This window comes from Rhineura floridana, chromosome 3, assembly GCF_030035675.1.
Source record: "Rhineura floridana isolate rRhiFlo1 chromosome 3, rRhiFlo1.hap2, whole genome shotgun sequence".
In the NCBI taxonomy this organism is placed as follows: Eukaryota; Metazoa; Chordata; class Lepidosauria; order Squamata; family Rhineuridae; genus Rhineura; species Rhineura floridana.
In genome coordinates this window covers 55,136,465-55,158,979 of record NC_084482.1, presented here as the reverse complement: position 1 = coordinate 55,158,979, position 22,515 = coordinate 55,136,465, and the positions used below count along the sequence as shown (strand labels likewise).

Genomic DNA, 22,515 nt, shown 5'->3' with positions numbered 1-22,515 from the left:
AGCTCATTTCAAAATAAACCCTGGCAAAACTTATAGTCAGAAATGCTTGCTTAACAACCCCTTAAATTTTCATGTCGATACACAAAACAGAGAGAATCAAGAGTTCAAAGTGTAAAAAGAGAAAAAACCAGACCCCTTTTGGACTTTTTTCTGTTCTCATAATCTGTTGAAATTAATTGAAAATCAGCCACGTTCACAGAGTACCTGTAATCCTATTACTGACCTTGCCCCATACTTTGATCTTCATCTTCTGCGGTTTAAAAGTTAAAAAAAAAAAGCCTGGCTGATTTTTAATTAATTTAAGAACTTTAGCATTGAACTCAATGGCAAGGCTGGGCATGCTCAGTAAGAACCAACTGTCAGTGTTCTAAAAGCCAGACTCACAGCTGCTTGGCTTTCCTAATCAGGGGGCCACACCCACACCAGAACTTTATTTCACCTTACACAGCCATGGCTTCCCCCAAAGAATCCTGGGAGTAAATCCCACTATAATATAAAGTTTTAAGATTGGTGAGGCTCATTTAGCATCAACAGGAAATTGAGCCTTCAGTGTTATCAGCCCAGTTGTCCGGAATGCCGTGCCAACAGAGATTCAGCAGGTGCCTTCTTGTTTTAACCTTTAAACACCTGCTGAAAACCTTTCTGGTCTGCCAGGCTTATGCAGGTAATTAAGAAGATGTCTTTTTCAGTAATTGACCTTTGTTTTCACTGTATTTTTAAATGGCTTTTACTGTACACTTTTTATTTGTTGTAAACTGCTTTGATGTTTTTTAAATGAAATAGTGGTATAGAAATATGTTTATAAATAAAATAAGATGCTGAGCTGTCACCTTCCCTTGGGAGATGTTTTGCAAGCACTTGCCAGCTGTTGAGACATCTTCCTGGCAACACAGTTGCTGAGATTTCTGTGATCAGGTGAGAGTTTCCTAAAAGCAAATGCAGTGGGAATTGGTGTGGGGGGATTGCCCTCCAGTGTTTGTTTTCTCAATTCACTTAGCACAAGGTTGGCTGACAAAAGATTATGCCCATCAGAGACTTTGGTTGGTGTGTAATCTTTGCCCCTTCTACTTATTTTTTCTTCTAATCACGTGGGTCCTCTTTTTTGTGATTTCCACACAATAACCTCTGCTAGTTAAATGGTAGATGCATGTGGAATCTGTTTTTCATGTAGTGAATAGTGATTGCTTTAGCACTTGCTCTAGTTTCAAGCAAACTTTTCCAGATGGAAGTGTGTATTTTTCATGTTCTTTCTCCTTACACTTTCCTTTATATGATGCCTTCTTTGTCCCAGACCTTTGCACACCAGGAAGAACATGCCTTCTTTAGGACACATTTATTACTTAGAACAGTCTCAAACATTAGTTGTAGCTGTTTCAGGCTAGAAGTGAAGGGTTTTTTCACCTTCTGATGACTGCTGGATTGGATGGAGACCAGATGCTCAAATGAGATCAGAAGAACTGGGTCTTCATGGAAGAAGGAATTTAACATTTTGCCAAATAATTCTCCTTGTTATAACATCCTAGTTAAATAGCTATCAAAGCCTTAAGTAAAAGCATGAGTATTATTATTCCTGAAGTGGGTCGTGTTGAATTACTGTTGGAGTGAATTGGAGGTCATTCTCCTTGCTCCCTTTCCCTTTTCTTACAGTTCTATAGTACTAAAATGTCAACCTGGATTAGAACACCAGTGACAAAAAATGCAGGCAGCTGTATCGGTCAGTGAAGTCCAAACAGCAACCATGTAATACCTTTATTAGGACCAACTAAAATTACAAAATAGTGAGCTACCTTTTGAGTTTTTCCTAATATATTCAGGCTGATTTTGTTAAACAAACAAAGAGACAGTGGTTGGGTCTGCCGGGTGGGATGCAGGGGCGAAAAAGATGTTGCTGTTCAGTGGCGCAGTGGAAGTTCTCCCTGCAAGATAGGGCAGTCTATAGATGGTGATATAGGAACTTCTTTGCAGACTTGTATTCCTCTGTTTGCATGCTTGGAAATATGAGACACTGAAGTCATACTTCTGAGTAAACCTGGGCAGGATTGTTTTGCTTAATTAAAAATCTGTGACAAGCTATAATGTTGCAACCAAGCTCTTGTTTTCAGAGGACATGGTGGCCATTCTGTAGTTGGTGGGAGAAGTCTGTTTCTGTGTAGTACAGCAGATGTGACTATTTGAAGAAGGGGGGCTTTATATTCCATCTGCCTTAGCAATGGACTCTAGAAGCAGGAGAAGCCCCCCCCCATGTTTTTACCTCGATTCAGAGAGGAAATAGATGAAATAATCTATTATGAGCCAGGTGCCTTTAGTTTTCCTGATCAACTCCGGTTAAGAGATTTTCTATGACTTTTTAATTTATTTTCTATTTATTTATTACATTTATACCCCACCTTTTTTTTCACGATAGAAACCCGAGGCGGCTTACGTATGGTTCCCAGGCTGTCTCCCATCTAGGCACTGACCAGACCTGATCCTGCTTGGCTTCAGCAGGGTGCTGGCCTCATGTGCCTGCAGACCATAGCCGTTTTCTCTTTTACACAACAACAAACTTGCTCAACAGACAGAGCCCCAGTCTGAGTTGGGAAGATCTACCTTGTGATTTTATGTATTTTTATCTGTTTGCTTTGTTGTAAACTGTGGCTTGTGCAAAGGGCAGTATATAAATCATCAAAATAAATAATTACTTGCAGATCTATGATTTTTGTTCTGTCTTGAACTCAAGCTAAGACCATTCAGTTTGCCTATACAGGATTGTACATTGCAAATCCTCTAAACTGGAAGGAATATCTCCAAGCCTTCCTTTGAGCCCAGTCTCTGTGTGGAGGAAGCAGCACACATTATTCAGAACGGCTGGTATCATTTGGATGCAGGCTTCTTTTGGGAGAGATGTTTTCCTCTTAATATCCTTGGGTGACCTTATTCACTTATTCATGTCCTCAGGAGACAAGATGGCCTATTGTGAAGCAGCAAATAGGAGAGTGATGGAAGTGATCAACTCTGCAAGGATCAGACAGGAGCTGCTCCACACTCAGACTTTCCATAGCAACCATGCAGAAGGAGAAATCCCATTGTCCAAAGCTCCAAAGGCAGCTGGTGACAGGCAGCCTAAACCAGACACATGGATTTATCCACTAATACAGATGAAACCTTTTGGGATTCAGATAGATGAGATTGTCACAGAGACTCTTTTGATGGAAGCAGAGTGGGGTGCCAGCGTATATCTCACCACAGGCTACTTCAACCTCACACAAGCCTATATGGACCTGATTCTAGGCACCAGGGCAAAGTACCAGATCCTCCTAGCCTCACCAGAGGTGAATGGGTTCTTTGGGGCCAAGGGAGTGGCAGGTGCCATCCCTGCAGCCTATGTATACATTGAGCGGCAATTCTTCAGCCAAGTGTGCTGTCTGGGTCAGCAAGAGAGAATTCAACTGCAGGAGTACTCTAGGAGTGCATGGACATTCCATGCCAAAGGTGAGACATTATTGGGGAAAGTCATTTAATACAAGAAAGGCATTCAGAGAGCCTTAGTTTGCTTTTCTGTTGAAGTACTTAAATGCTTTCTACTCTACTTTAGGGGTGGCTAATCTGTGGCCCTCCATCTTTGTTGGCCTCCAACTCCCATCAGCCCCAGTCAACATGATCAGAGATGATGGGAATTGGAGGCCAACTACTGGAAAGCCTCGTGTTCCCTATCCCTGGTTTTCCTCAATACTTTACCTAAATATTGGGATAATGCATTGAATTATATTTTAGTATCTGTCTGCATCTGCCTTGGGGGAGAAGCTCTGTCAGTTGGATGTTCATGTCAGGTCCTATCTGTTTACCCTAGTCTTTCTTCAATTTGGGTGGTTTGATTATGAATAGTATCAAAAAAGCTAGGAATAGGCAATGGTCATGATATGTTTACAAGATGTATTTGTTGAATATACTTCAATAAGAGATTTAATCCACAGAGGTAGTATGGCAGCGTGATTTAAATAGCACTTAAGTACCTTATTGTTCCTGAACTGATCAGTGGCCGCAAAACCTCTGTACCATACTGTGGGTAAATAGTTTGTCTTGGAAGCTTTGGCACAACTATTCAAACAAGCATCAAATTCTAGCTATATAAAATTTGTCAGTAAGCCTCATAACCAAGTTAAGAACGCATAGCAACTGAATAAGGCTTAAGTTACCCTTACCATAGAAGAAGGAGGAAGAAAGAGATGGCAGGCTATCTGATGCTAGATATGGGAAGGGGTGGGGCAGGATTGTTACCATTTGACTGCTGACCTTGTCATTTGGTCTGATACTGTTTCTTCATTTTCTTTGTTAGTGATGTAGCCAATTGGGAAAACAGGAAATTGTATCATTTGTGTCCCTGTAAGGAAGTAGCTGGAAAGGATGTGAAAGCCAACTTGTGTGAGTTAGGATTTGTCAGTTGATGATTTGTAGTCTGAATTCTCTCTGCACCCCCTTAAGGTGCCAATCTTTCCACCAAGCTGTCTTGGGGAAGAGGGAGACCTGAGTGCACAGGGGAGAGGAGGAATCCTCCCCTTAATGCAAGTGGCTCAGTCTGTTCTGGGAAATGAGGATGCTGAAATCAGGTCCACCAAGGCAAAGGTCCCTCTTTCCCTTGTGCATCCTGATTAAAGACTTCAGCTTCTCCCTCTTTGAGAAGAAGGGGGCAAGCAAGGAGACACTGTGGCATTCCATAGGAAGGAGATGGATGTTCAGGATGTAGATGGCAATGGAGAGGTGTGTCTCAGGTGCCCAACAGGCTCCCAATTTATGTGAAAGACATGGGGATCACTAATTGTGCAAACAGTTTGAACTGGGGTAAGCTGTGTGTCAAGAGTTAAGTGATTAAGTGTCATAGGTTTGGTGATTACATTATATGATTTTATTATTTTAAATTGTCCGCTGTTTTTAACCTATATTTTATGGTTTTAATTTTTCTCATAGTTTAATTCTTTTTTAATAATATACTCTGTATGTTTTAATGGTGTTGTTTTTAGTTGTAAGCCGCTCTGAGTCCTATTGGAAAAAGGGCGGGGTAGAAATAAAGTTTATTATTATTATTATTATAAGAGTTGACACACATTCTTCACATTTTAGTGACACAAGCATCAACTTTCTAAATGTGTTGGCAAGCTTAGGTCCCTGCAGTTTTTTTCTCCACAGCCTTCCCTTGATGTAATATGTGGACTAGCTCTTGGAGAAGTAACGGAGGTGTTCTGGAGTTTTGCTGTTCTGTCACAGGAGACTGCTATACCTAAGCCACAGACTATGTCACCTTGGGTTCCTCTTGCTTTTCCAATGGCTATGTTTTTATTCAGAGTAGCCTTGCAAGATAGTGTCATTAAGCACTACCCCTTTCTTAGACTTCTAAGGTACAGTAACAAATTCTGCTCTGGAAGGCATTTTGAAGTTCCCATAGTCAGCTTTCCATTGCACCGAGGAGCCCATTTGTCACTTAAATTATACACTAGACTAGAGCAAACCGAGCAGGCCTCTGTTCCTTTGAGCATGTCCCAAAGGTCACATCCTAATAGGCTGCACTTCTCCAGGGATCCCTGTTTTGTTTGTTTGAGGCTTATGGTTGTTAATGATTATGGGAATGCTGCTATCTTCCCTGTCTCCTTCCTGCAGAGCTGCTGGGAAGAGGCTTGTGGGATGAGGTGGGGGGAGTGCTGCTGACTAAGCCTTTCTTAAGAAAACACATTCATGTCTCTGCACACTGGTGCTCACCCATAACCATGAGAAACAGTAAGAGATGGGGACCACTTGGGTAACAAAAAGCATGGCTTATAGCTGTGTGATGGTACCTGCCCTTAAGATCTCCCCTGCCATCAATCCTATGAATTGGGCATAGAATGGCAGATCAGCATCTTTTATCCCTATCAGCAGCATACTCTTCTGTTGGAAGACCTGGCTATAGTCATGCAAAAGATACATGGCTTCCCAGTGCTGATGTCTACTTAATCTGGTTTATCTTTTGTCACCCAAGCAGGAAGATATGGAACAAAGACACACAGTATTTGAGAAGACTGGAGCGAACCTTGCTGATACTGTAGGACCTCAGGGCAATGTCTTGATCTTTCTGTAACACCCCTTGGTCTGCTTGAACCATGCAAAATTGAAAGGGAACAATTGTAAAGTGGGGAGTGCTCTTGAAATTAATAATACCATCAAAGTCTCAATTTCCAGTACCTTGGGCCATTGTGTTGCCTTCGCTCAGTGTATTTTTTGTTGCCAAGTGCTATGACAGAAGAACAGTTCTTAATTAGAGTACCGACAAGGTCTCGGAGTATTCTGTGGGTGAGAGCTCCCTTGCAACTTGTGTCATCTCAGGCACCTCTGAATAGCTGTTGCTGTTGCAAATTCCCAGATTTTTCAAGTACAGCAGCATCTATTCTTCTACCTTATGGCTGAAGGGGCATTTAAGGATTCCTGTCTGGGAACGAAGTGGATGAAGATGTGAGCAGGTGTGAAGAGATTGGCAGGTCCTAAACACTCTCTCACGAGAGAAAAAAAATATGTTCTTGGGGCAGAAAAAAGACGTTCTGCTGTCAATTATGCAACTGAGTGCAAGGCATCACTTGAGGCCCAGATAGACCACCTCATTACAACTGTATGAGGATAGAGAACTTCTTTAGATTTCCCCTCCTGGAAAGGTGAGTCATGAGGTGAGCAAATTCAGCCTGGCATATTCAGCAACTCTGTAGGACAGGCAGCCTCTCCCTTCCCCATCTTTTGCATGCAGGAGAAAAAGGGATGTGGTGATCTGCTCAGATTCCAGCATGCCTGCAGCCATTCAGCTTTCCCTGTTCTGCATGGCTGGATTGTGTGCTTGGTCATGGACATCAGCTGGACACTCTGCTTGCTCGTTTGGTTGTTTGAATGGGTATACTGTGGGAATATTTACCGTTAACAGGTACAATTTCTGGCTTGGAATACCAGCCCCTGTCTGAGTATGTCACAGGAACTGTGACTGTCTATGAAAGAGCGTTGTCATGGCCCCGTCAGAGGACTCATCAGACGAGGATGACTCGGGAGTAACAGCAGCAGACCCAGAAGGGGAAACGGAGGAAACTCCTGAGAACCCAGCTCCTTCTCCCCCTCAGCTGCAGAGCACCCCAGACACAGCTGAAGCCCTTCAGCCAGATGCAGACAGTGAACAGGATACTCCCCCCTCACCTGCAGAACGTAGACAGCAGAAGGTCAGGCAGAAGAGGGGCAGGCCTGTCCACTTAAGGCCAAAACGCTGAGGGCTCACACCTGCTGACAAACCTGCTCCTTAAAAGTCAAACCTTGGCTTCAGCTTGTTGCTGACTACAATGTCAGGCATGACCACTGTGTGTCTTCCTATCCCCTGAACCTTGACTTGGACTGATCTCTCGGCAAACTAGACCCGGACCTTCACTGACGTCTCTTCTGGATTTGTGGCTTGGCACGTAAGCTTTGAACGGCCTCTGCCCTTATCTTCCTTCCTCCTTGCTAGCCTGGCAGATTTATAGCCAAACTGCCGGCTGAGGACTTACGGCCTGGCAATTACCAAGGAATCTCCAGCCCTGCCTGCACCCCGACCGACACTGCTGTCTCAGTGAAGAGCTGACAAGCGTCTAGCAGAGGGGTGCAGAATAGGTGCTATTGTACAAGTTCAAAGATGGACATAGCAGCTTGGAAAATGAAGGCCATCACTGAAGGCAGTTAATTTGTATGCACAAGATTGCTAAAGAATGGGGGAAATTATTTGCTCAGCTATGCTAGATAAACTTTTGCCACAGGTTGCTCAGGGCCTCTTCACTTGCCTGCCCTACAGCCTAGCCGTATTTTTATTGGTTGGACCAATGCCATGAACAGCAACTCCTAGCAGGCTTAGGAAAGGTGGCTGGGAGACTTCTCAGAGTTCTCTGAGGAGGGAAGGGAGGGAGGGAGGAAGGAGGGTCTCCTTCCTCTGAGGGGAAAGGGGAAGAGGAGATGTTGAAGGAAATTTGAAAGCAAGAGTAGTAGTTATAATCATAAAAATAAAAATAATAAAAGTAAAAATGTGAATGGAAAGGAAAGGGATAAGAGAGGAAAGCTGTTATAGGAAGAAGTGAATTTGAAAGGGGTGAGGGGAGGGAATAAGGTGAAACTTGAGTGTAAAGGAGCACGAGATAACAAATTACAGGAGACAGAGAGGCATGTGAAGGTGGGAAGGGGAAAAAGCCTTCTCTAATAGTCTCTGATCAGCAAATTCTGCCTAAAATGGGGAGGCTGTCACAATACCTCCAGAGTGAATGGCTGTACTTAGCTTGTGGGAAGCTCAGCCATGGAACTCCTTGCCACAAGTAAAATGTGGTGGCAAAGAATTAAGCAATTCCCAAAGCTGGATTATATATCGGTAGAAAATGATGTCAGTAATTGCCAGCTGATGAGGAGAAACTCTGCTTCCATCTACCACCATTTTGTGACTGGTGGCCTCAGTAATGTTCAGCTATCTCAAGTGAGCCCTGGGGGTAGAAGGTTTAAGAACTCCTGCTCTAGAGAATTAGCAACATATTTAATGCTTACTAGATGCCTTAGGAATGAATACCTGTAGCCTTGACTTTGCAGGCACATTTGGCAATGGTGAACTCTGGTCCCACCTGCTGTTAGCCTCTGCCTGTATGTTTGGTTGGTTGATCCTAAATCTGAATTTTATAGGCTCATCTGTTAGGATTTTGCCTCACGAAAGGTGTGAACCTTTAGATTTCGCACCATCAGTTATTACTACATCAATAACTTCTCAGGGATTTAAAGAGGGCTGTCGGTTTTTTGTAGGACTTTTCAATAACAGTGGTTTGGAGAAACTTCTTTTTGATATTTTTGGTGGGGGGAGTGGAGGGGAAGACAAGAAATTAAAAGTAATGCAGCAAGAGGTGTGTTCCCCTCTTGAGCTGGCGCACTGAACCCAAGCAGTATGGGGGCAACTGCCTGGGTGGAGGCTGGAATTCTAGAAACAGGCAAGGAACTTGCTAGTTTCTGCCTCAAGTCAGCTCTAGGAAGTACTCACTATTTTTAACTGGAAAGCCTTGCATCTTAGGGGTAAGCTAGTTTCTGTATGTAGCATGTGTGCAGTGTTGGTAGTTTGTGTACAGAAATTGTTGCTTGGGGCAAGGTTCTCCCTTTAGTGGATGAACTTATTAGGATAGTTTATATCCCATTTTCCAGTTACCAGAGTAACTGTGGCTAACAACATTCAAAGAACAGTAAAGCAATCAGCAACATAATTAAAGTGTTTAAATACCAAACAGGTGGAAGAAGAAACGTGGCAGGTAATTAAAATACCTGTTATTTTCAACTGATCTGCCACTTGCTCTTGCCTGGATGCAGAGGAAGGCCTCTCAGCTAGATCTTACGGTGTGGGCAGCAAGTAGCTTCGTCTCATGGTGCAGTATAATTTTTGTGTTAGAGCAGGAACTGCCGGGGCTTGGACTGTTTGAGGGTGATCCTGTCCTTTAGCTTTCTTCTCCTAAGCTAGACTCCAGTGAGAGAGGAATCATTAAGAGGCAGGTGTTTGATGGAGGGTGGGATCTGCTCTTCCTCTTGCTGGTAAGTTCCAGTGACTACGATATGTCCTCCCTATTCTGTCTTCCACATTGTGGCTCCAGTCTGAGCATCAGGAGGACACCTGACCTAGCAAAAATCTCTGTGAAGATTTTGGTTGGTAGGTTTCTTTGTTATTATTTATTATTATTATTATTTATTTAATTTGTATCCCGCCCTTCCTCCCAGCAGGAGCCAAGGGCGGAAAACAGAGCACTAAAACACTTTAAAACATCATAAAAACAGATCTTAAAATACATTAAAACAAAACAGCGTTAAAAACATTAAAAAAAAACTTTAAAAAAGGGTTAAAACATTATTAAAAGACATATTAAACAATTCTGACACAGATGCGGACTGGGATAGGTCTCAACTTAAAAGGCTTGTTGGAAGAGGAAAGTCTTCAAAAGGCACCGAAAAGATAGCAGAGATGGCGCCTGCCTAATATTCAAAGGGAGGGAATTCCACAGGGTCGGTGCTGCCACACTAAAGGTCCGTTTCCTATATTGTGCAGAACGAACCTCCTGATAAGATGGTATCTGCAGGAGACCCTCACCTGCAGAGCGCAGTGATAGACTGGGTATGTAAGGGATAAGACGGTCTTTTAGGTATCCTGGTCCTGAGCTGTATAGGGCTTTGTACACCAAAACTAGAACCTTGAACTTGGCCCGGTAGCAAGTGGGCAGCCGGTGCAATTCTTTCAGTAGCGGGGTGACATGTTGGTGATATCCTGCCCCAGTGAGCAGTCTCCCAGCCGCATTTTGCACCAGCTGCAGCTTCCGGACCAACCTCAAGGGCAGCCCCACATAGAGCACATTACAGTAATCCAGCCTGGAGGTTACCAGTGCGTGGACAACAGTGGTCAGGCTATGCCGGTCCAGAAACGGCCGCAGCTGTCTCACCAGCCAAAGCTGGTGAAAGGCACTCCTAGCCATGGAGGTCACCTGGGCCTCTAGCAACAAAGATGGATCCAGGAGCACCCCCAGGCTACGAACCTGCTCTTTCAGAGGGAGTACGACCCTGTCCAAAGCAGGCAACTGACCAATTATCTGAACTCGGGAACCAGCAACCCACAGTGCCTCAGTCTTGCTTGGATTCAGACTCAGTGTATTGGCCCTCATCCAGCCCAACACTGAGTCCAGGCAGCGGTCCAGGGCTTGCACGGCCTCTCCCAATTCAGATGTTATGGAGAAACAGAGCTAGGTATCATCAGCATACTGCTGACACCAAGCCCCAAAGCTCCTGATGACTGCTCCCATATAGATGTTAAACAGCATGGAGGACAAGATGGTACCCTGCGGCACCCCACAGCACAGCTGCCAGGGGGCCAAAAGACAGTCACCCAATGCTATTGTCTGCAAGCTACCCTGGAGATAGGATCGGAACCACTGTAAAACAGTGCCTCCAATACCCATCTCACCAAGTCAGTCCAGAAGGATACCATGGTCAATGGCATCAAAAGCCGCTGAGAGATCAAGTAAGAATAACAGGGTCGCACTCCCCCTGTCCTTCTCCAGATAAAGGTCATCCATCAGGGCAGCCAAGGCCGATTCAGTCCCAGGCCTGAACCCAGACTGGGATGGATCAAGATAATCTGTTTCATCCAAGAGTACTTGCAGTTGCTGCGCCACAACCCTCTCAATCACCTTCCCTAGGAAAGGGGTATTTACAACCGTTTGGTAGTTGTCACAAACCAATGGGTCCAGGGTGGGCTTTTTCAGGAGTGGTCGGATCACCGCCTCTTTCAAGGCGGCTGGAACCACTGCCTCCCGCAATGATGCGTTGACCACACCTTGGATCCTCTTGGTCAGACCCCCTCATAGAATCATAGAATAGTAGAGTTGGAAGGGGCCTATAAGGCCATCGAGTCCAACCCCCTGCTCAATGCAGGAATCCAAATCAAAGCATTCCCGACAGATGCTGTCCAGCTGCCTCTTGAATGCCTCCAGTGTCAGAGAGCCCACTACGTCTCTAGGTAATTGGTTCCATTGTCTCTAACAGGAAGGTTTTCCTGATGTCCAGTCGAAATCTGGCTTCCTGCAACTTCAGCCCATTATTCCGTGTCCTGCACTCTGGGATGATCGAGAAGAGATCCTGGCCCTCCTCTATGTGACAACCTTTCATGTACTTGAAGAGTGCTATCATATCATATCGGCAAGCTTTAATAAGCCGAGAAGGGCAAGGGTCGAGAGGACACATTGCTGGACACATCATTGCAAGCACCTTGTCCACGTCATCAGGCCGCATCAACTGAAACTGTTCCCAAGAAGTTGCAGCAGATGTTGCACTGGACACCTCATTGGGGACTACAGTAGATGTGGATGGGGCATCAAGACTGCTATGGAGGCAAGCAACTTTACCCTCAAAGTGCCTTGCAAACAATTCACAGTGGGCCTCCGAAGGGTCTAAGACTCCATTTCCTGGAGTTGATGTCAACAGACCCCTGATAATACAGAAAAGCTCCACTGGATGGCTACTTGAGGATGTGATGGAGGCAGAGAAGTGGGCCTTCTTCGCCACCCTCACCACCACACAGTAGGCACAGTTATGATGTTGTACTCATGCCCGATGAGCCTCACAGCACGTCTTTTGCCACTTGCACTCTAGCCGTCGTCCAGCCTGTTTCATTGCCCTTAGTTCACTAGTGTACCAAGGTGCAAGCTGGGCTCCACAGTGCCGGAGAGGGTGCTCGGGGGCAACCGTGTCGAGAGCCCGACGTGCCTCGCTGTTCCACAATGTGACAAGGGCTTCAACAGGGTCACCTGCTCTATCTACTGGGAAGTCCCCCAGGGCATTCAGGAATCCAGTGGATTCCATTAGGCTCCGGGGGCAGACCATCTTAATTTCCCCCCCCCCTTTCCGCAGGGCAGGATCGGAGCCATAAGTCTAAACTTCACCAGGAAGTGATCTGACCATGACAATGGGGTGACATACACACACCCCTATCTCCATACCACCCCTTCCTCCATCTGGAGCAAAAACCAAGTCGAGGGTGTGCCCTGCCCTATGCGTTGGGCCAGTAACAACTTGAGACAGCCCCATGGTCATCATGGAGGCCACAAAGTCCCGAGCCGGAACACTAGAGGTAGCCTCAGCATGGACATTGAAATCACCCAGCACTATTGTTCTGGGCTCCTCCAACGCCACAGCCGAGATGACCTCCACCAGCTCAGTCAGAGAAGCTGCTGGGCAGCAGGGTGGACGGTACACCAGTAGCAGCCCTAGTTTACTGTCTCCTCGGCCCAACACCAGGTGCAGGCCCTCACAGCCAGCTGCAAGTCAGAGTGGTTTCCTGGTGACAGAGGTGGAAGTTCTGTAGACCACAGCAACTCCTCCTTTGCACACTGTGCTGGTGCTGCAGCTAGTATCCAGGTGGGCAAAGTTGAGTCAGATCAACTCCTCCCAGCTCACCCACCCAGGTCTCAGTAATGCACACCAAATTGGCACCCTCATTCACAATCAAGTCATGGATGAGAGTGGTCTTATTGTGTACCAATCTGGCTTTAAACAACAACACACACAGGCCAGTGGGCAGAGTAGATGTGCAACGAGGAACCCATCCATGAGAGGAGTGGCAGCAAGGAACAAGGTGCAGATAGCCTTGCCTTCGCCTTCTGTGGCAATTCACCACATCCCCATGGCTATATTTCCCTCTGCCTGTAATCAGTGAAATTGGGGTGGCATCACCCATCTTCCTCCGCACTAAGACTCCTCCTAAACACCTAATATGGGCCCAACACAAGCCCACCAACAAAGCCTGCTGGAGCGAATTATCCCAGTAGGCCTCTGCGAGGATTGGGAACAGTCACACCCATTCAGACTTTTTCACACAGGGCCCATCTACTCCCCCTCCTGTCTCACACCCAGGGAGGGCCAGCCTTCTGCCAGTTACAGACTCTCACTCTGAAGGCATCTGGCGACTTTCTCCTATCATTCAGTGCACTGCACAGGCTGCCACCCTGTGTAGGAACTACACATGCACCACACGCCCTCCCCACCACCAGTCTCCTCTAGACTGGTTTAACAGGAAACAAATTTAAAAAAAACAAGAAAAAGTAATAGAAGGGGGGTAGCGCCCTCGCCCTTGGGACTCCCCAAGGGGATCTCCAAGGGCAGCTGGGCCTTTATGCCTCCTGGCCCAGGTTTGTGGGGAGTGGAAGGGAGTGTCCCTTGTAATCAATAAGTGTATGTGGCACACTTATATTCTGCATTCTGCACAGTCAGAACCAATGTATATTAGTGCAAAACCAGCAAAATAACTTCAAGATGGATTCATTAGCTTGCAGCTGCACAAGTGGTACGGTAAGAGGGCAGGATATCCAATATATCTTTATACTAGGCCAGTTATTGCAGATGACCTGTCTTGCATGTCTTTGTTAGCTTGTTGCCTCTTTTTCATGATGTATTTCTTGTGACCCTTGAAACAGAACAAACACTCCACTCCTGATATAATTTATTCCCAGTGAATGTACTGCCTTGCTAGTTGCAAATCCACTATCAACTGTCTTAGTGCTTGCTTCTTGTGTGAAGATGTAGTCTTGCTCATTTGCAGTTTATGTGTAATGAAGGGGAATTTTGCATCATTTTCCAGGTGTGGCAGGAGCCTCGGAATAATGAACAGGATATCTTATGTATTTGACATGATAGCAGCAAGAAGTATGGAGCTACATTTGCTTCAATAAATGGCTGCTGGAATCGATGCACCATTCCATAGTGATGGGAAGAGTTTCCTTTGAGCTAGCATGTGTTTTTTCCAGTGTGAACTGCTCTGCAAATGTGGGTGCTGCCATTGCCCTGAAGAAACTGACATGCAAAAATAATGCAATATTAGAAATACTGGTGCATCCTGTGATTCTCACTGGGTTGGCCCTTTGCTCCAGATGAGTGGGTGGGACCAACTTGGCAGACAGGTGTTGTTGCCTTGGGTATGAATGTACTATTAGCCCTGTTTGGTTTTGTCCTAAATGGGCAGGAATTTTGAGGTGTGTGAGAAAAAGTGAGAGCTGCTGCTTTTCTATTTCTTTTTGTTGATATACAGATATAGCTTCTGAAGGAGAAACTTTTTTCTCATAGCAGCAGTTGCTCTGATATGATCACTTTCAGCTCATCTACAGTATGTCATTCTGGGCATAAGTGCTGATCTTGAGGGATTATGTTCTTTCCTTGGTTAAGATCCTGGGAACTACATTAATTTTAATTATGATCAGCGTCATGTTAGAAGAATTAATGGAACTCTACGGGGTGTGGAGTGTGTGTTGTTACGGAATGCAGATCATGGTCTGCATCATCCCATCATGCAGAGATTGTATTGTACAAGCTGAGAAAGGTTTAAGTCTCCAAAACTGCAGCCAGGTACTCTGTTGACATCTGTGCCTTTCCCTGTAAGTTGTATGACACTATCTACAAGGAAGCATCCCTGTTTCCTGGTTGCTTACTTAGTGCTCTGACCTGTTTACACTGCCAGTAAATGGAACAAAATATTTGGTATGTTTTGTTGCTTTTCCCTTCCATGACAAACTATTGTTTGAGGCTCATAACAGCTTCCACGATCACTTCCTTCGTCTGCCACGTTTCCTTTCTTCCCATGTTTCCCTGCAGGCCTGTGGTTGTACCTGGCAGGAAGCAGTCTACCCTGCTTAACTCTGATTGGCTCTCCTAATTTTGGGTACAGATCTGTTCATCGGGACCTTGAAGCACAGGTTGCAATAGTGACAGAAAACAAAGCCCTGCAACAGCAGTTCCATCAGGTGTGTAGTCCATGGGCTGAGGTCTCACAAGCGCTGTGCTTCATAATGGGGTTGAGGGAATTGGGGAGGTGAGGGAGGAAAAGTTTGCTATAAAACTGCAGTACTTCAGAACTCTCCAAAGAGAGTGTGCATGAGGTGCCACCTGAGATCCAGTTATGATGTACGGTATAGCTCAAATGGTCCAGAATGGATCTGGGTTAACAAGAACTGGCTGGTCCTGGGGGATGAAGAGTATGTGGGAAAAGCTGGAAGTGCAGCTACTCTGGCTATATGCATAGCATATAACTTCTTCCTCTGACTTGATGGCTGTCCCCATATAAGGAATGACATATGAGGAGTATAGCAGCCCATTCTTTTCCTAAAGACAGTCCCAGTAGCTCCCAATGTTTAGGTAATCCACGTGGCTGAGGAATAGAAAGAGGTAAAACTGTTAGCTGCTTTGGGGCTTTCTTCTTGCCCACAAATCAGGGGGAAAAAGTTGTATCTTCAACAAGGAAATTAGAATCGAAAGTCCACATAAATCAGGGGTGGGGAACCAAAGGCCTGGGGCCAGATGCGACCCTCCAATCTTCTGTGTGGCCCTTCGGAACTCTCCTCAGGCCACGCCCCTCACTGGCCCTTATTTCACACCCCAGGTGTTTTTGCCTGGCTGGAATGTGCCCTTGAACTCTGATAATGCCTTTGGATGGAGAATAAAGAGGGTGTGTGTGTCCATGCATAGAAACCAGCCTACAGTACAAAGGTAGATGTACGTTTGTTGCTCTGTTCACTTTTTGCCTCTGGCCCCAGAAGGTTGCCCAGAACGGAAAGTGGCCTTTGGGTTGAAAAAGGTTCCCTCCTCCTGACATAAAGTCTTAGTGTTGACTAAAATGTGAGAGTATTGATTCTTTGTAGCAGTCAAATTTGCAGATGATACAAAATTGGAGGGCACAGCTAATACCATGGAAGACAGAAACAAAATTCAAAGGGACCTTGATAGGCTGGAGCATTGGGCTGAAAACAACAGAATGAAATTCAACAGGGATAAATGCAAAGTTCTACACTTAGGAAAAAGAAACCAAATGCCAGTTTATACGATGGGGGATACTTGGCTCAGCAATACAATATGTGAGAAGGATCTTGGAATTGTTGTTGATCACAAGCTGAGTATGAGCCAACAGTGTGATGTGGCTGCAAACAACGCAAATACTATATTAGGCTGCATTAACAGAAGTATAGTTTCCAAATTGCATTAAGTATTAGTTCCCCTCTATTCAGCACTGGTTAGGCCTCATCTTGAGTACTGCGTCCAGTTCTGGTCTCCGCACTTCAAGAAGGATGCAGACAAACTGGAACAGGTTCAGAGGAGGGCAACAAGGATGATCAGGGAATTGGAAGCGAAGTCCTATGAGGAGAGACTGAAAGAACTGAGCATGTTTAGCCTGGAGAAGAGAAGACTGAGGGGAGATATGATAGCACTCTTCAAGTACATGAAAGGTTGTCACACAGAGGAGGGCCGGGATCTCTTCTTGATCGTCCCAGAGTGCAGGACATGGAATAATGAGCTGAAGTTGCAGGAAGCCAGATTTTGACTGAACGTCAGGAAAAAACTTTTGTTAGAGCCATAGACAATGGAACCAATTACCTAGAGAGGTAGTGGGCTCTCTGACGCTGGAGGCATTCAAGAGGCAGCTAGATAGCCATCTGTTAGGAATGCTTTGATTTGGATTCCTGCATTGAGCGGGGGGTTGGACTTGATGGCCCCTTCCAAATCTGCTATTTTATGAATCTATGATAAGCCACAGAAATCGTTATAAACTCAGCTGTTAAATACAGAGGGTCACAATACTGTCTTGTGGCTTACTAGTTAGCCATTGTTGCCCCGTCTCCGAGTTATGTGCCAGAGGACTCAAGGGAGGGAACTTTCTCCCTTTGTGCTCGTTTCGTGGAAGACAAAAGAAATGGAAGTTGACTGGCATATGCAAAAAAGACTTTGGAGAAGGCAAGAAGTGGAACAAATTGTCCTCTCCTCTTCCCCCTTCTGCAGGCATTGGGGAAAGGGAAACTGATGAGAACAGTTCATGCCACCTCCTGCCTGCTTTTGAAGTGTTGTGTGATATGAAACATGAGCTTGCCTCTCCCATCATTCCTTTTTTTGTTCTGGAACATGGGCTGGGTCCTGTTTTTTCAAAAAAATTGTTCTATTTTGTATCATATATGTTATTATGTGCCTTCAAGTCGATTTCGACTTATGGTGACCCTATGAATCAGCAACCTTCAATAGCATAAACCACCCTGTTCAGATCTTGTAACTTCAGGTCTGTGGCTTCCTTTATGGAATCAATCCATCTCTTGTTTGGCCTTCCTTTTTTTCTACTCCCTTCTGTTTTCCCCAGCATTATTGTCTTTTCTAGTGAATCATGTCTTCTCATTATGTGTCCTAAGTATGATAACCTCAGTTTCATCATACTAGCTTCTAGAGATAGTTCTGGTTTCATTTGTTCTAACACCCAATTATTTGTCTTTTTTGCAGTCCATGGTATGTGCAAAGCCCTCCTCCAACACCACATTTCAAATGAATTGATTTTTCTCTTATCCACTTTTTTCAATGTCCATCTTTCACACCCATACAGAGAGATTGGGAATACCATGGTCTGAATGATCCTGACTTTGGTGTTCAGTGATACATCTTTGCATTTGAGGAACTTTTCTAGTTCTCTCATAGTTGCCCTCCCGAGTCCTAGCCTTCTTCTGATTTCTTGACTATTGTCTCCATTTTGGTTAATGACTGTGCCAAGGTATTGATAATCCTTGAAAAGTTGTGTCCTTGTTGTCAACTTTAAAGCTACATAAATCTTCTGTTGTCATTACTTTAGTCTTCTTGACGTTCAGCTGTAGTCCTGCTTTTGTGCTTTCCTCTAACTTTCATCAGCATTCATTTCAAATCAGTACCGGTTTCTGCTAGCAGTATGGTATCATCTGCATATCTTAAATTATTGATATTTCTCCCTCCAATTTTCACATCTCCAGCTTGATCCAATACCGCTTTCCGTGTGATATGTTCTGCATATAGATTAAACAAATTGGGTGATAAAATGCACCCGTCTCACATCCTTTCCTATTGGGAACCAATCGGTTTCTCCATATTCTGTCCTTTCCGTAGCCTGTCTAGAATATAGGTTGCACATCAGAACAATCAGATGCTGTGGCACCCCTATTTCGTTTTTAAAAATTCCATAGATTTTCATGATCTACACAATCAAAGGTTTTGCTGTAATCTATAAAGCATAGGGTGATTTCCTGCTGAAATTCCTTGGTTCGTTCCATTATCCAGCGTATGTTTGCGCTTTAATCTCTGGTTCCTCTTCCCTTTCTAAATCCAGCTTGGACATCTGGCACTTCTCGCTCCATATATGAGGTTGCAAACATCAGTTGTATTGTCTGAAATAAATGAGAGCTATTGGAAATGCTGTAAGAATTCAGATGACAACCTTGTAAGCCAAGTCCACAAACTCTTGTTGTTACTTGTCCTCCAGAAAGCAGTCCATTCCAGTCTGCATTGTAAATTGATACTCTTGCTAGTATCAATACTCTTGTTAGTAGGAGTTAGTTATGAGAGAAGTCCTGCTTATCATTCATTTACCTCAACTGTCAGTAACCCAATTAAGGCTGCAATCCAGTACATTTTTACTGAGAAGTAAGCTCCATTGGGTTTAATGGGACTTACTCCCAGATAAGTGTGTATTAGATTGCAGCCTGTTTCCTATAGTTGTGTAAGTGTGTGTGTGAATGTGTGTGAATACTTTCCTGTCTCTCTGGTGGATCCAGATGGAGATGCTTTGTATTTTGCAGTCTGCTCACTTCTGAAGTCTCTGGATAATCATTTATTAGAAAATATTCTTTCTGTATACCAGTCCATTACTTTCTTTCTCTTCCCAGCTCCCCATGTAGATTGTTAAAACTTCTTAGAAGGTACTGTGTCAGGGCCGAGTCCTGTATAGTGCATAGCACATTGTCTTAGCCGCATTAGCACAATCCCAATGCTCAGTTAGCACTTTTGCAGATCTTTGGTTAGTTCCAGTTCCAATCACCTGGGGTCTTTCTGACTATACTCATTCTTGTTTAAGCCATAATTACAACCACGGCAAAGAAAGTACTCTGTGTTTTTGGATAGTTGCATTGGATCAGGTGCACTAGTCTTCAGATGAATTAATGAACAAGAACACAGAACATCCTTGTTCACAAGGACATGGAATCTAAGGTTCACTGTTTAAATAATAATTTAAAAAAGATAGGCCTTGTTAAACCCTAATGGGAACCAGTGCACAGGAAATGGAGGGAGAAGAATGAATTAGAATGCAGGCTGCATATTTTAGACATAGGCTAGATCTGCTCAGCTGGGCTTGGGGAGGGGAGGTTAAAACATGGGAGTTGAGGGACTGAGGTGTGTCAGACTTGGTGCACCAGGGTTGGAGTCAGGCTGAAGTCCTATAATAGTGTTAGCACTCTGCATATGCAGTAACCCATCTTGCTAGTGCAGGTGAGAAAGTATCCTTGTGATGTAAGCACTGTTTCAAATGCCATGTGTGTGTCCATTGTAACAGAGACACTCACTTTCCCCTCAAGCTGTATTGTTTGTACTTCGAAGGAGCTTAGTATTTCTGGGAACTGTACTGAAACCTTGATGGCACATTCATTTTAAAATGCAGCCTAGGAGCTTTTTCTGAAGAAAAATGAACACTCTGGTCTTTGGAGATTAAAGTCAGGCTTCCTTTTTGGACGATTATAGCTCAGGGTTTGGCTGTGTTACGGGAAAAAGAAGTAACTGTAGGGCCAAATCTTGCAATGCTTTCCTCTTTTGTGTATTTGTATACATATGTGGGTTGGGCTCTGTGTATGTGTAATTACTGGGGTTTGGCTCAGCTGGTATTTGAGATGCCAAACTTTGGAAAGCTTCAACAGGCTGACCTGAAGTTCAGATCTGTGCGCTCTCTTCAGAGGAATCTGTGATGGGATGAAAGTACACAGATCCCAATCAGACGTGCTTTGATTCAGACCAGTTAAAGTAGACAATGGTAGTAGATTCCTTGCCAAGAATCAGTAATGCAAGGCAGAGGGCACCTTTTGCTGCTCATGAGAGTAAATATTCAAATTCATGTAGGGCCCCCCCCTTTTTTTTCTTTGTAGGAGCAGGAGCAGCTTTACTTGCGGTCTAACACAGTGTCTGCCTTGACCTTTGATCAGCCAAGTCGCTATGTCAAGCTGTGGGTGAAGATGGTGACACCACTGATTAAGAACTTCTTCTGAAAAAAGAGAGGCTGGACCTTTTGGGGGTGAGTTTCCTATGTTGATATTTAGACCCTCCTTTCCCTAGCAAGCACTTTAATAAAGAGGGAATAAGCATGAGCTGATTTCTTTTAATTCTCTTTCTTTCTAAGGCAGCACTTTTCCTGTACAGCATAAGCCTGGTATCCAGGGTCCTGCATTAGATTTTGATTGCAAATTGCTGCGAGACCTTATTCATTTATATCGGCTTGTCAGGTTATTATGGGGAAAGGTTAAAACTTATGCATATAGTAAGTAGCTTGTTCTCCCTAGTGCCTTGGATGAAGCTTTTCTCAATATTTTGGCTCTCAAGAACTTTTGAACAGAAAGCAGCTCAAATACATGTGCTTCACATCAGTTGCACATGTGCCTTAAATTGCTGCTTCTCTTAGCAAAATGTGGAAAAGTGTATTCTAGAAAAAAATAGCACACCCACTTCAGCGCATTAAATTGCCTCTTGTTAAAATGCCCTGAAGTGAGTAGCGAATCTTTCCACAAAATGTTTCTGTATGTATTGATGACAGAAGAGGCCATTTAAATGCACAGCATTGTTCATAAACTGATGCAAGATGAATGTGTATTGTACTCTGCTACCTGTATTTTAGGGTGCAAATGCTCATTGCTTCAAAACTGCAAGTAAACGGAAGAGCTGAAAAAGGGAAGAAAGAGAAACAGAAGTGCAGGCTTTAACTAACCCAAGATTGGAGGAGTGGAGGGAAACTCTCCAGGGGATTGCTGTGAACCAGGTGTTCATTTATAGCACCGGAATTATGAACACCAGGGATTATTTGGACAGTTGCTTTTTAATTCTTTGGGGCTACATACTCTGCCTCTTTGATAATAAGATGCCTCTTACTATCTAGAAACCTTCAGGACAAAGGCAATGTTGGGAAGTCGACAGTTGGCTGAGCCTTGTGTGGTGTGGAACTGTGGGAGCAGTGAAGGGCGATGCTAATGCCATGTGCCTCTCTTGAAGCCCTACCTAACCTTGAATATAAGAATAACAGAGATGGTAGGAATCACTGAGGAAAAGGAGAGAGGGGAGACACACTGACCAGGGATGGAGCAATTTAGGTTAGGAACTGAGCCTACTAACCTGACCTTTGAAGGCTTAGAGGAGAAAACCCTTTAAAGGGGTTTCCCTAAGTAATGGTGGCGGAGGATTTAGAGTACGGGGGCACTAAGGGTGTATATCGTTGAGATCTCCTGCTGTGGAGGGTGAGTGCCAAGGTCTGGGGGATGCAAAGACAGTTGTGTGTACATGAATATCTAGTGAAGGTTCTAATCCTCAACGTAAATAATGCTCATGAGTGGTGATGTGACCACCAGCAGTGGCAATACTTCAGGCATTGAGTTTCTTCCAGCCAAGCTCTAAGTAGGCCAAGTCAGGATGTACCTATCACAACTTGATTAGGTTAGAGAGGCAGGCAGTTGCATTTTCCATAGATCCTGCACTACTGTGCATAACTGGTGAGAGTTCCTTCTTGTGGGTTAATATAGCTAGAGGTTAGCAAGCGCATACTACAGTGGCCTTGCTTTTTATGCCTGTGCTTTTGCTTTATATACTCAACGAGTGAAAGTGCTAGGAACAGTGTAGCTGAACTCCTTGCTTAACAGAGTATAGGCAGTCTCCTTTTTTGTTAATTGGATACCTGTAGACAACTGCTGATAACTGACTAGCTTTCTGGCTCTGCATCTCCAGGCAAACATGGAGTATTTAAAAGAACAAAGTCTAAGAAAAATAGAGGGAAAGGTAAAACCCCAGTGTCATGTGAGGAAAACCTCAAGGTTTCCAATCAGTAAAGCTGGTAGTTGGGGGGGGGGACGGGACAAAAGGAAAAACCCCTCTTCAATAGAACTATGCTCATGGCTCTTAAATCTTGGGAGAGGAAAAATCTTACCTAACTTGCAC

The 22,515-nt window shown here is 44.4% G+C and overlaps 1 protein-coding gene across 2 annotated transcripts in view; it reads left to right on the top strand.

The window, feature by feature from the left end:
- Nucleotides 1-22,515, top strand: part of PGS1 (phosphatidylglycerophosphate synthase 1) — a 51,025-nt gene that overhangs the window by 26,688 nt on the left and 1,822 nt on the right. For both annotated transcript variants that reach the window (XM_061615863.1, XM_061615864.1), the window contains exons 7-9: nucleotides 2,938-3,471; nucleotides 15,151-15,299; nucleotides 20,466-20,611. In XM_061615863.1, the coding sequence (XP_061471847.1) occupies nucleotides 2,938-3,471; nucleotides 15,151-15,299; nucleotides 20,466-20,585 (803 nt within the window). In that variant the 3' untranslated portion in view covers nucleotides 20,586-20,611. The remainder of the gene's footprint in view (nucleotides 1-2,937; nucleotides 3,472-15,150; nucleotides 15,300-20,465; nucleotides 20,612-22,515) is intronic.